Source organism: Amborella trichopoda, chromosome 9 (genome assembly GCF_054954075.1).
Source record: "Amborella trichopoda isolate Santa Cruz 75 chromosome 9, AtrichopodaSantaCruz75HAP2 v2.0, whole genome shotgun sequence".
NCBI classification, from domain to species: Eukaryota; Viridiplantae; Streptophyta; class Magnoliopsida; order Amborellales; family Amborellaceae; genus Amborella; species Amborella trichopoda.
Window position 1 is genome coordinate 44136960 of NC_142344.1, and position 14776 is coordinate 44151735.

The window sequence follows — 14776 nt, forward strand, 5'->3', positions numbered from 1 at the left end:
GTTGCTAGCTCTTTACCAATCTGCATTGCCTATGAGTTGATTTTTCTTTTTCTTTATAAGTTTTTAATTACCATGGACGGTTTCTCTGTTTTTTCACTCAGTATTTGGGCTGGTTTCATTCTTCTGCAGCTGAATTGCTTCTGTTTTATTGATATTGGCATCGTTCACGAGCTTGTCTCCGGTTCGGCACTTGGGCCATACCTGAGCTGCGTTAGTCGAGCGAGTCCGAGTGTACTCCTTCATATAGTGTAGAGAAAAGTTTATATAGAGCCGAGGCTCTAAACAATCAAAGTTGAGCCTACTTCAAAAGTTTCACTAGAAGAGGATGTTTTGATGCCCAAAAATGTTCAAGAGGATGTTTTGATACCCAAAAATGTTCAAATTGATCATCTCGATATCAAGATGCATGGACCTAAGAAAAAAAATAGATTTCAAGTTTTGATAATAGTGAATTTTGTAACCCTATTTTTGAGCATCAATTTTCAAGATTTTTAAGTTTTCATAGATCAGTTGATCTACACTGTTTTTAAGCTTTAAAGTTTATAAATAAATATAAAAATATATTTTAAGGCTATCACAAAGATTTCCAATATTGAAACCACATTTCTTAATACTATTTGAAGGTATGCTCTAATTTGATTGTTTAGGGCCTAGGCTGGATACCCTATAGTGTATGGGGCAAATAAATCTGAAAAAATAAAAAATTTCTTAAAAATAAAAATAAAGTAAAATACAAAAGAGTTTCTTTACCCCTTCCCCGACCAATATTTTTAAGGCAACTTTTACCCGAAAATTAACTTTTATAAAAAGAGCCCCGGAAGTCAAAAAGTCATAGTTTGGAATACGAAAATAACTCTTGCCCAAGGCGCGTTCTCGTATATGCTTAATCACCAATGACGGTCCGGCACATATTAGTGTTAGACCGCATGCAACTTATGTTGGACTGAGGTATCATGGCGTGGCGAATATTAGTGTCAGACCACATGCAACTTATATTGGACCGAGGTATCATGGCGTATACCGCAACAACAATCTTCCGGACCACTGACCACATTTACAAGTGCCGGATCGAGGCATCATAACTGCCGGACCCGCAACAACAATCTACGAGATCGCATTTACAACAAATGACGGCATTCAACTACCAAGGGGAGGGTATTTTGGTCTAAAGAACTATAACTTTTTGGTTTGGGGGTACTTGCTATAAAAGTTAGTTTTGGGGTAAAGTTTGTTATAAAAAAATTGGTTGGGGGAGGTTGTAAAGGAAGTTGAGTCAATGGGGGTTTTTGTAATTTTCCCAAATAAAAACAACATGGGCCAAATAAGAGTACTTGTTATAAAAGATAGTTTTGGGGTAAAAGTTGCCATAAAAAAATTGGTTGGGGGAGGTTGTAAAGGAAGTTGAGTCAATGCAGGTTTTTGTAATTTTCCCAAATAAAAACAACATGAAATGTCCAAATAAGATGGAAAAAAATGTAAAACATGGATTTAGAAAAAAATGATCTATAGTTGGAGGCATTTTAGAAAAATCTAGAAGAAAAGGAAATATAAAAACAGGATGTATGACAAGAAACACTCCCAAATCATCATCAAAGACATTAAAATTTCATATAAAATATTTGTATGTTGATTTTACAATTTAACATCAATTTTATCATTGTGCATTCTTTCTTATAGGGAAATTTATCAAAATAACCACAATAATATATTTTACCCATGTCTTTTGATTTAATTTCAAAATGCCCATCACAAGACACATGATCATGATATGGTACAACTGCCAAAGGGTAAAATGGTTGATGGTTTATCTCTTATAGTAATTTTATAAATATCCCTTTTTTATATAGCCTAGAGTTTTACCCGAGTACTTGGCTTGGCTTGGTAAGGAGTCGAGTCTGAGAAACTCAATAGAGTTCGAGTCGACTCGACCAAAATGTTGAACAATGGACATTTGATTGTTTTGCTCTTACTAGTTTGTTGATGGAGGATTTAGTTGAATAATGGTTCCACTACTTATTTCTTGTTATATAGGCTAATATTTATTGTTTTGGTGTGCTCTTGTGAATGATGAAAGAGTCTCAGATTTATGTGAAGATCTGTCTCTCTTTATTTTTGTGTGTGCTTCTCTCTATATATGCAATATGGGATGGCAAATCTGACACGTTCACTGTACTCACATAAGTACAAGATACTACAACTATCCTTCTTGTATACACTGTCCATGATATACACTTTCCACGACAGCCATATTCATAATATATGCTTTCTATAACACCCCCCACAAACTCAAGATGTTTTAAAAGAGTGCAATTGGAGTTTGGACCATAACTAGTGAGAATAATTAGTTGGATTGGCCTTTGTGAGATGACATGCTACTTGTTCCTTCAAAGAAACAAAGGCTAAAAAAAAAAAAATCTGTGAACAAATTGACAATCAATTTGAATATGTTTTATCTGCTCATGGAACACATTATTATCAGCGTTTTGAATCGCAATTTTGTTACAACAAAAAATGGGAAGAGGATCAGAATGAATGCCACCGATATCTTGAAGAAGCCACTGTAACCAGACATTGTCAGTCACAATATTTTCAAGAGCCCGGTACTTATCTTCAACACTTGAGTGAGCAACAACCTTCTATTTCTTACTTTTCCAGGAGATAAGTGAAGTACCCAGAAAATAAAACACCCAGTAGTAGAACGATGACCAATAACATCTCCAGCTCAATTCACATCTGAGTATGCACAAAGTTCAAGAGCAGAGATAAAAGACATGAGCAACCCTGAATTAGAGTACTTTGAAGTTCGAACATTGCATAACAACATAGTGAACAGAGCAGGGTCAGTACATGAACTGACTCACTATGTCAGTGGTGTGACTGATATCAGCGCGATTAATGGCTAAATAATCAAGGCCTCCAACAATTTGTCGGTATCATGTAGGATCGAAAAGCAATGCTCCATCTAGAGGCAAGCTTGGATTCCCCTCATAGGGGTGTCTACTATGTTGTTGTATGTTAAAGCAGCCCAAGTCAGGAGACTTGATACATACTTCACTTGAGATACAATATCTCCAAGAGCTGGGATATCCACTTTCAAACCCTGTAAGTGTATACAACAATGGATTACAAGAATAGGAAGATATTGTGGACACGTAAATTATACCCACTCCATAAAACAAGATATTGTACCTTCCCTTCCCATACTCATTCTTCATAATATACACTTTCCATATCATATCCACAATATATGCTTTCCATAACAAACATCTATGTGATTCTTGAGAGTTTGTATTTATTCTAATTTCTCGTGCTTGCTGGATGATGGAAGTAACTGTTAATTTTGATTGTTGAGGACATTTACATTTGCATTAACTTTCAAATCTTAGTTGCGAAGCTTGTTTTGGAACCTGTTACGTGTTTTTGGATTATTTACAGTCCTTAACTGGTTTTGGTGGAGCTAAGGATCCTAACCTAGTAAACAGTTTATTGGATTCTCCAATTTTGTAGTGCTAATAAGGTTGGGGCGAGATGAACTAATTGACAATTCACTCAAAAAAATTGGTTTTTCACTGATCTGCAGAATCAAGAGTTGCAAAAACTTTAATGGAACAAATATGAGGACTTGAGATTCTTTAATTAAATTTCTTATATGATAATTCAACTATTCCTTAATTAAATTTCTTATATGATAATTCAACTATGTATTTCTGATGTATACTCACACTTCAGGTTTGGGTGGTAAGAAGACACCATTGTTTTGTGAATTAAACTTGTACATGACTTGCTGCATGTAATTACAAAAGGAGCTAATTCATAGGCTTGTGATTGTAGTCGATTAAAAGGAAATGTGGCCATCATGGAGTTGGGCCATCTACCAAAATTCTGTGTGTTTTCACTTCTTAGTTTTTCCTGACTAGAAGTTGTTACCTGCTTTATGCCAAGTAAAGAAAATAGTTCTCTATAATGAAATAGAGATAAAACTTCTGTAATAGTTTTAAATTTCAATACGTGGTTGTATATGTTGTAACCATGTTGTTTTCTATCCATAATATTTGATGTTCTGCATCATATGCATGCATCGTTGGCATAGTTTCTTCTCATTTGTGACATTGGAATCACTCTTAGCAAATATCTGACAGTTTTGTTCTTCACTATGGAGCAGGATCAAGAAACATTTATCTTTGGAGACTACAATATAGACAAACGTCAGGTGTTCCTGACTACTAAGTTGTCTTTTGCACTGGTCAATATCAGGCCTGTTGTTCCTGGTGAGGATTGATTGGTTTTAAATTTTTAACTATTAGTGGGCTATACTTTAGCAAGGAAGTATGTTCAAGTGAATTATTTACACTTGGAATAATTTTAAGGCAAAGGAAAGTCGACTTCTAGCATGGTATTATTCTGTTTTTTTTTTTTGGCATGTAATATATGATCTGGCATACATGAAACAAATTCTAATCCTGTTCAATATTTTTGGGGACTGATTCTTCCTTATATGCAATATTACTTGTAGGTCATATCCTGCCCTACTTCAAATGGATTGGGATTTCACATTTTCCAAGTTTTAGGCTTACCTGATGGTCATGGTATCATATGCTTAGGGAAGGATTTGCTGAAATGGCAGACTTGAATGAACCTGGACTGGCTGTTTTGCATTTATTGTTCTTCCTTACAATAACAGCTCTATTTATGAAACTAAAAAAATGTAATGTTTGTACAGTTGTGTGTCTGTGTGTGAGTGTGTATATGTGGGTTTTGTCTTTCCTATGGTGGTTTCGAGAGGTGAGTGCTTATTTCATTCGGTTATTCGTCTTTGGCCTTGACTATGAACACATGTGCTGGTTTGTCCAAAAAGGGTGGTGAAGCGGTTTGTGGATCTCTCTGTGGAAGAGACATCTGATTTGTGGCTTGCAGCGAAGCAAATTGGTGCAAAACTAGAGAACCATTTTGGAGCATCCTCCCTTACTTTTGTAATCCAGGTATGATTTTGTCATACTTCTGCTATGACCCCCATCCAGACTCCAGAGTTCTCCAAATATCTATAGTTTGTAATGCAAGATGTTTATTTGCCAAAAATTATCTCTCTTGCAGCTTAGTAATTTGATAGTTTTCTCTATGTTATATACGTCGCATATATTGGTTATTCTGAAGTTCACATCCTGCTGTATTCCACTTGCATTCAATGGAAATGGATGTGGATTCTGGGTGACATTATGTTTTCTTAGCATGTTTCCTCCTTGCCGTGTGTTATATGGATTAAATACTAATAATGTGCATGTATTTTTCAGTTTTATAATATCTTGACTTTCAGGTCTCTTGGGGAGGATTAATGTAAAAGAATAGTATCAATCCATTTTAAACTGTCTATCCAACATTGAATGAGTTTAATTAACCAAAACAACTAAAGGGCCGGAAATCTCCAAAGCTTTGTAATATTACATGACAGGATTCTTTTGGGAGAAGAATCGAATACATAATGAGAAGAATCCAGACGTTTCAAATTCCACTTCGTCACGTATCTACAAAATCCTCTCTTCAAGATTCCTCAGGATGTTGTACAGACTACCAGGCATGTGTGTAGTTTCTCCTCATTTCTCGTGAGGAGATTTTTGTAATGCTATTATAATAATACCATTCCCAATAAATTGCCAACATTTCTCCAAAAAAAATGAAATAAAAAGATAGACTCCTCAGAATGGAAAGTCCAATCGTGTCCGCGTTGTGTTCAGTCCTGTGCGACAGGGGTAAGGAGCCTAGAGTGAAGAATCTATGAAACATAGTTCATGCACATTTTTCTTGTTTGAGTGTCACAATGTGAATTGTAACTTAGAAAGAATGGGCTGGGGTCTTGACAGTAGTACCATTGCCTCCCATGGATGAAATCTTGGACTCCATTCTCACCAAAAGATAGGTGCGAAATCCCCACCGGCTTTTATGCCTTAATGATTCCTTTTATTTACCCCCAACAAAAAAACTTAGAAAGAACGACTGTATCGTGATTGAAACTCTAATGCATAAATTGCAGGAGGCTTATAAACATTATCCTTTTTTGGTGTCTATTTTTGTTGTTGATATATGGGATGTATAGTAATTTTTGAGTCTTGTTAGGGGTTTTATTAATCGAGCACCTGACCTGTGGTGGCCGATTCTCTTGTAATCTTCTTCACTCAATACAACACTTTAACACTTTGAGAAAAAAAAATCTCAGAAACTTTGTAAATAAAAACTGCATTTGAATTTTGTGAAATTTGGTTTTTGGACTTCAAACTATGGGCAGGTTCTGTATAATTGTTGTTGTGAGTGTAAAGGCAACTAGGAAGGCCTGAGATATGGATAACCTGTTGGAGCTACTGCAAAGTAGATGCATCTTGGAGTATTAATCTGTGAACTGATGTCAGAGTCAACAATGACCGTTTCAGTACTTGTTCAATTGATAATACAATTTGTGAATGATGAACAATCATATTGAGATTTATAGCAGTTATGTCTTTGTCCGGTGGTTACCGTCATCCAAACCGGTATCTTTAGGTATTCATAGTCCAGAAAATTTCTGTAAACTATCCTTTCAAAACATGGAGTATCAGTAGACATAAAATATCCCCATGAGTTTTCAAGTTCATGCCTGGGGACTACCAGTAGAGCCTACCCAAGCCCCACCTTCTAAGCCCACATCAGACAATGAAGATCGCTGCATGAGCCAAAAACTCAGAATCCAATCGTGTAGATGTGGGGTTCATCAGTACATCCTAAGTTCGACTCTTATCAGTGATTCCTACCAGTGAACTACCGCCACCACCCCCTTCCCCCTACCCCCCAAAAAGAAAACAAACAAATGGGGTTCATGCGAGCTGTGCTCTTGGAGAATGCTCACAGCTTAACCCACCTCTAGCAAACTGCAAATTCCCTAAAGTCCTTCCGGTGCCTAGGCGGTCGGATAGGTGCTAGACGGTTTATTAAACAGTGGTTAGAGATACAAATTGAAGGGCTAAGTGTGGGTGATAAACCCACACAAGGGCAGTTTTATAATTTTTTGCCTATGTGGATGACCTAGAGAGGGGTCATGTGACTTTCTCTCTCTCTTTCTTGCATGCGGCTCCCTCTTTTCTTTCTCTTCTATCTCTTTCTCTTACATACGTATCTCTCTTCTTCCTATTCATCTTATCTTCCTATCTTTCTTCCTTCATAAGGTAGTTGCTGTTTAGAGTAGACATAACTCACATATATTTCTTAACTTGGTAACAGAGCAAGGTTTAGATTCTAAGGGGAGATGGGAGGGAGGAGGAAGGATGACGACAACGACGAGCCATTTAAAGATTTTCCACTTTTCAATAAGTATTAATTGTAATTCTTATGGATCAGATCCTTGTTTATCAGCAATTTTGATCGCGTTCCACATAAGTAGGAGTGTAGGACTCTTGTCTCAAGCATGTTTTAATCGTAGCCTTCTATAATTATGATCTTTGTTTCTATAAATTATAAGCAGTGAGTCATATCTAATAAGGATTCTCATTTCAAGTGGGTTTTGAAATGAAGATCTTTTTTCCTATTGTAGACGAACCCTAAAGGATGGAAACGATCTATCCGTTTGTTCCGTCATCCGTGACTTCCATCCTGCAAATACCATTGGGCACATAGGAGATCCGAGTGCATTAGCGGGCCAAGATGGTATCATTAAGGTGAGGGACCATGAATGTAAATTTTCAATGGGTGAATAGTTGAATCTCAAAACCCGATTCGATTTTGGTCCTTTATGGTCATACATACACACTCTCATAGTCATAGTTTATGACTTCATGTAAACCTAGCTTCAGAACCTGAAGTTCATTCAAATTTTAGACTTCATTTCTCATGCTTTGATGATATGTATCTTGGGAATTTACCATAGTTTAAGAAAAGGAGGAAAAACTGTAGAGTGAGATATAGATGATATAAGGAGTTGAGATGCTCAAAGTTATCTTACTAGCCCAAACCTCATAGCACACCATCTCATAGACAAAACAAACATTATTCTCCAAAACATTAACATTAATTCAAAAGTTACAAGTTACAATAATGTGACATACACATCATAGACCCTTGAAATTACTATGTAAAATCAAAAGTTACAACTTACAAAGTGACATACATGTGTGAACACTTAACATCACTATCAAACTTATAGTTGTTGAAAACGTCAGCCATTCTGATTCGTTTCTAGAATTGGAATCGCGGAATCGCGTGTATCAAAAGTTTCGGAATCTAGGAATCGCTGTCCGTAGGATTCGGATTTGAGAAAATGATTCTCACTATTTCGGAATCGCGATTCAAAAAATTAGGAATCGTGTTTCCTATTTGCAAGAATCGATGTCCTTTCATGTCGGAATCGCGTTTCATACCTATATGGAATCACACATGACCCCACTTGTTTCTGTGGTTGCTGGAATCGTGATTCGATTAGATTAGAATTGTGATTCCTAAAAATATGGAATCATGATTCCTAAACTTCTAGAATCATAGTCCTTATCAACTTGGAATTAATATTCTCACCATTCCGGAATCGTGATTCTCCCATATTGGAATCGAGTTCTCCCCGTACTAGAATTGCCAACCAATTCCCTCCGGTATATGAGAGAAGTATTAAGAAAATATTTAAATTTACCCATTACTACAAGATCAAATTTTGGTCTCTATATACTCAGTCCAAGACTCCAAGTACTGTGGACAATCCCATACAATGGACTCGGTCTACCGATAACCCTATTATGCCTACAAGCTCTAGAGCTAGTCTACGACATACAATGAGTGAGAATAGGGGCGAGCACCCTTTATCTCCTTTCTTTGAATTATAAAACAAGTACATGACATAGTAATTCTTCTTTGTTAAATGTAGTTTTGAGTCTTTGGACTTTTGAAACTTGAGTTATTCAAGTTTTAGTCAATTTCTATGATATTTAATGATTAATTTAACCTAAAGCACCACACAGGGAACTTCGCACATATCCTTATTATCTTCTTATTCTACTTAAAGAAAAACATTTTTGTCCTCTTATTCAACTTGAAGAAATGACAGTGCCGATCGCATATTAAACATTATTACGTTAGTAGTTTAGTACCCATACCATTTACCAAACATTATTAAATTTGACGTAACATATTTTTTTAGTATTATTTATTCTTGGTAAGAGTTCTTAAAAATTAACATGAAATGAAGGATGGAAATGAGTAAATAAGAAAATAAAAAATTTAGCATATTACCCGTATTTTAAATTTTGATTTTATTGCTGTGTACAACAACTTCAAATTCTCTCACGCTCTCATACATGTCGTGCTCACTCATGAATGAGCACACATCAAAGGGTTTTTGCTCTCCCCATGCTCACATTACTTTCATGTTATATATTATTTAGTTGAACACTTGAAGCTCCTATTCTCACATTACTTTCATTATATTATTTAGTTGAAGACTTGAAGTTCCGATTCTTGCATTACTTCCATGTTATATTATCTAGTTTAAGAATTGAAGTTCCTATTCTCAAATTACTTTCATGTTATATTATTTAGTTGAACACTTGAAGTTCCTATTCTCACATTACTTTCATGTTATATTATTTAGTTGAACACTTGAAGTTTCTATTCTCACATTACTTTCGTGTTATATTATTTAGTTGAAGACTTGAAGTTCCTATTCTCACATTACTTTCATGTTATATTATTTAGTTCAAGAATTGAAGTTCCTATTCTCACATTGCTTTGATGTTATATTATTTAGTTCAAGACTTGAAGTAAAGCTTAAATGCATTTAATATGGGAAACAAGATGCAACTTTTAGAAATACTAGAACTATTGAAGTTTAGTTTGAACACATTTAATGAGGGAGACGAAATGTAACCCATTACAAATAAAAAAAGTTATTAATGTTAAGTAAACTTTGAGAAAATTTAATTTTGAGAAAGAATATTATTATTTTTATTTCATTATTATTTTTATTTCAAAAAACACTATTAAAATTCATCAATGCCCTCTACTGCGTTTGCATGTTCTTATCGAATAGTCATGTGCGTGGGGTAAGAATGAATTTATGTTAGAGGAGAAGGATGAGGGGAAAGAGAGAATTTATGCATTCATCCAACAAATATTCATAAACATTATATCATCCAAAAGGCTCAAGAAGAGGAGGAAAAGGATGAGGGGAAAGAGAATCTATAAATTCAGCAAAAGTTATACATTATATCATCCAAGAGAGAGAGAGAGAGAGAGAGAGAGCTACATTTTTCTCTTCTTGTTCCTTCGGGTGGCTTTGAGCTTTTGTGACATCACTGAAGACAATGCAACCCCTCCTTCAGCTGGGAGCAAGGGCTGTTGGGTTGATGCTCAGAGGCAGGAATCCATGTCAAATCATCAACCTCTGTTGAAGTAGATGGGCCAGTGGTAGGACCTTGAGGTGGTACTATGGAAGCTAAATGTGTCTTCATCAGCATCGAGGCGTGCATCCATCTGTTCCAATGCCTCTATGTCATCCTCTAGAAGATCGTCTTCTAGCTATGCATCCCAATTCTTGTATTGCTCTTCATAGGCTGCCCGTAATCTACTCAATAACCTGTCATTGTAATGAACGTATACCAATGACTCCGATCTGTCAGCGTTAAGTTGATATTGTTTGACGTTATGAATGTAGTATGTGCTCCAGCATCTCTCTGCACATGAAGAATTAACACTCTGTGATAATACCTTCACTGCAATTGAATACAACTTAGGAGCCACACCGCCAACCAAGTCCCACCATGCTACAGTAGGCATAGTGGCCCGATCATTGATGGATGGTGCCAGGGAAAACAACCCCCTATTTCCCATGAAATCACTGATTTGCTGTCGCACTCTACCCCGTTCGACCTCGTCTGCAATTAACACGTTAAGAGCAGCATGGTAACAAGTAGACACTTCTGGATCTTGATGGGGCTTCACCTTCTTATCCCCCCCCAGTGTAGGCATAGCCAACCATTCACGAGAGTAATACTTCGAACTGAGAAGGTATGCCAAACAATGAAAAGGAAGATTGGACCGGTCCCAACGATTGACAACTAACGTCTTCACTCTTTGATGAAATATGAGATCATCATATAGAGCCACTGCGATTTCTCCTAACATTGTATCCATACGCTCATATGTATCTCCCACGACAACTTTGTCGCTGTTTGGAAACATCAATATCTTCCATATCGGTCTAGTGAACCGCATTATCATTTTATTTGTTTTCCAAAATTTGTCGTTCATAACAACAACTTGGACCTCACTGTGTTCAATGTTGTCTGCCCCACGTCTAAGACTCTCCCACTCATCCCCCACCACCAAGGATGCCAATACGACCCGCCCTTCCTTTAAACACCTCAACATAATCTAATGGTATCTAAGCCTATTTTTTTTTGCTTTTAAAAGCTCGAGGATTGAATAAGTCCTAAAAATGTGGAGACATCTTGTATGATTATGGATGTACGTCACGACCCTTTTGGTCTGTTTGCAATGGTTCCTAACAAAAGCAAATTCAGATTTTTCTTATTCTTGTCAACAATATCCTTCATTAGAAGACTCAAGGTGTGCTCTAAACAACCCAATCAAAAAATGTGAGGATGTCGGCGCTGAATTAAAGCCCCAACACCCTTGCAATTGGCGGCATTGTTAGTGACAACCTGAACCACATTATAAGGTCCAATGTCTATAGCCTTAAGAGAATATCTGCAATATATTGGCTCAAATGCTCAATAGCAGATTAGTCAAGACCATTCATGAACATAGCCATTCCACCTGACACGGCCATGATATTGATCAAAGATTGATTCTTCACATTGCTTCAATCGTCAGAAACAACAGACACACCATAAGTAGCCCACTCATTCCTTATTGGGCCTAATGCTTGATCGCTTCTACTTCTCTCTTTATCGAGTAGAGTTGTCCTGAGCCTTTCGTAGTTGGGGCCCATAAAGCCCTTCGGTGGATTATTTATGGCGTATACCATTTCGTGAAACCTAGGACCCCTTGCAACATTAAAAGTGGTGTCGTGGGAATAAAAGAACCTCGCAACTGCGACATCCACATCATCTCTGGCTTTCATATTAAATAATTGCAGTATTTTCGTCTGAGTCTGTCCTTTCCATTTTCTATAGGCACTAGTTGATTGCAATAGTGATGGGAACAAGGATTTGTATATTAAAGCCATAGCATCACTATGTGGCCTACTCCCGCACATCCTTTGAGCTTCATCTTTCTCATGTTTCAAAGCCATATACATTTCTTTTGATAGCTTAGAGCATGTTGAGATTCGTTTGGACCTGTGCCCAAATTGTTGACCCAAAAGGTGAGCACGCACATGAGCATAAGATCCAGCAAAAGGAGCGTCCCTACAATTAAAATTGCATAACCACTTCTTTGTACGACCAGACCCTTTTGTATAAATGCCACCAACAGTGACATATTTCTGAAAGGGAGTGTTGGTGGGCTCCTCAACCTAATCTTCAAAATCCGTGGCCTCACCTGCATTGTTTGAGCCGAAAAAATCAGAATAACCCTTCTCTCCTGCCATGCTAATGCAACCTGTGCATTTGACAATGATAATATTATTATTAAGCTAGTTAAGGCCTTCTCTCTATCCAATGCATGAAACTTGGACCGCCCCCCCTAATTCTGACCCAAGGAATTTTAGCTTGGATCCACTCTACCTAATTCGGAATGCAACTTGGATCCGCCCACCCAAGTTCTGACACAAGGCATGTAACTTGGATCCGGCCACCCAAGTTCGGACCCAAGGCCCATAACCTAGATTTACACACCCTAATTCCCGCCTGAGGCTTGTAATTGACCACCAAGCCAACTCAAGGCATGTATCTTGGATCCGCCTTTCTGAAATCCAAGGCATGTTACTTGGATCCGTCAAACAAAATGCTGATCAAAGGCACTTAACTTGAATCGCCTCCCTAAAACAAACCTATCGTCTTATATATGACAAAATTAAGGGGCCCTTTCCATCTAGGCTATACCGGTACAATTTCACAATATAGTTGTAGAATCATTTGAAAAAAAACAAAAAAATAGATAGGTTCGATGTCATGGACGTTAGGGGTTTTGCATAAAAGATGGATAAGAGGTTGAGAAAAAGCATTTGCTTACATATAAAAGCTCCTTTTTGATTGCTGATGTGGTTAACTTGTACTTCTATGAACTCTCGTTTCAAAACGAAGGAACGGATGTTGAGAAGACCATGTGCATAGATATAAAATCTCCTTTTCGTTAGGAACTTGTACTTCCATAACATTTGTTAAGAAAAGAAAGATCGGATGTAGAAATGCATTTGCATACATAAAAAAAAAGATCCCTTTGATTGCTGATATGTGGTTAAGGGTTTTGCAAAGCACTTAGTGCTTAACTTATATTACTTCTATGAAAACTTGTTTTGAAAAGAAGGATCGGATGTTGATAAAAGACAGGTGCATAGAGACTTTATTGTAGAGCAATGAATTTCCCTCACTATTCGTACTTCCCATTTAAAAACCACTCGTTCATAGTTCTAAATTTGAAGTCTTTCTAAAAACCATTGAACTTTTGATGGATTCCATATTCTTTAACTCCTAACCATTTAGAAATCACATGTTTGTAATCTCTCTTAAAACCTTAGAACTTTGGATGGACTCGATCAAAAAGCCTGCAACTCCTACCCATTTAAAAACCACATGTTCTCTATTCGTACTCTCTCTCTCTCTCTCTCTCTAAAAACATATTAACTTTAGATGGTTTCTCCACTCTTACTCTATCTAAAAGCCATTTTAACTACTTTCCACTTAAAAACTTTACTCAACACATGAACTCTACTCGTAAAAGACTGCTTAAAGACAATATGGTAGAGAATTTAAATTCCAATTCACTATTCGTACTTCCCATTGTAAGCTTTTCGAACTCTCTAAAAACCTTTGATCTTTTTTATGGACTCCCCTGTTCGTACATAATCTAACAGACCTTGACCCCTTCCCATTTAGAAAGCACATGTTCTCTTTTCGTACACTCGCTCTCTCTGTCTCTCTAAAAACCTTTTAACTTTTGATGATTGCTCCATTCGTACTCTATCTAAAAGCCTTTATTTACCAACACATGTACTCTATTTGTACTCTCTCTTAAAACCTTTAAACTCTATGGTTTCACTATCTGTACTCTATCTAAAAGGCTTAACTACTTTCCATATAAAAAGTCCTCTATTCGCATGAAACCTTTGAACTTTTTCCCAATTACAAACCAGACCATTATACTCATATAATACTCTACTTTCTTATAGTAGCTCACTTAATCATTCACCCATAGCCACGCATCATAGGATATCTAGAAAGAACAAAAAAGGCAGTTATTATACTCACACATAGCCATGCATCATAGAATATATAGAAAGAGCACAAAAGGCATTCATTATATGTAGAAAGAGTACAAGGGACATTCATTATATATAGGGAGTAGAAGCATTGAATATATAAAAAGTAGAAGAAGCATTGAATATATAAAAAGTAGAAACTTCAGTCATTATATATAGAAAGAGTAGAAATAGTAATCAATAAACATAAAAAGAGAAGAAAGAGCAAGCAATATATACAAAAAGGGCATATATTTATATATTATATACTATAATGGATAGTCAAAAAGTTGAGCAGCCCCAAGACTAACTTCCCACAGTGATGGGAAGCACTTGGAGGCATGTGGACTGAAAAGGCTACAAAAAAAAAAAAAAGCCATAGGCATGTGACCATCCACAACAAAAAACCATACA

General features: G+C 36.5%; 1 protein-coding gene across 16 annotated transcripts in view; it reads left to right on the forward strand.

Moving 5' to 3' along the window:
• Window positions 1–14776, forward strand: part of LOC18439023 (bifunctional bis(5'-adenosyl)-triphosphatase/adenylylsulfatase FHIT) — a 29034-nt gene that overhangs the window by 488 nt on the left and 13770 nt on the right. For 6 of the 16 annotated variants that reach the window (XR_016040533.1, XR_016040534.1, XR_016040536.1 and 3 more), the window contains exons 2-4: window positions 130–210; window positions 4163–4270; window positions 4833–4979. Coding sequence is in view for 8 of the 16 variants with exons in the window: in XM_020670255.2 (XP_020525914.2) it covers window positions 130–210; window positions 4163–4270; window positions 4833–4979 (336 nt within the window). In the remaining 8 variants the exon portion in view is untranslated. The other 10 variants (XR_016040530.1, XR_016040531.1, XR_016040532.1 and 7 more) reach the window with 9 other exon arrangements.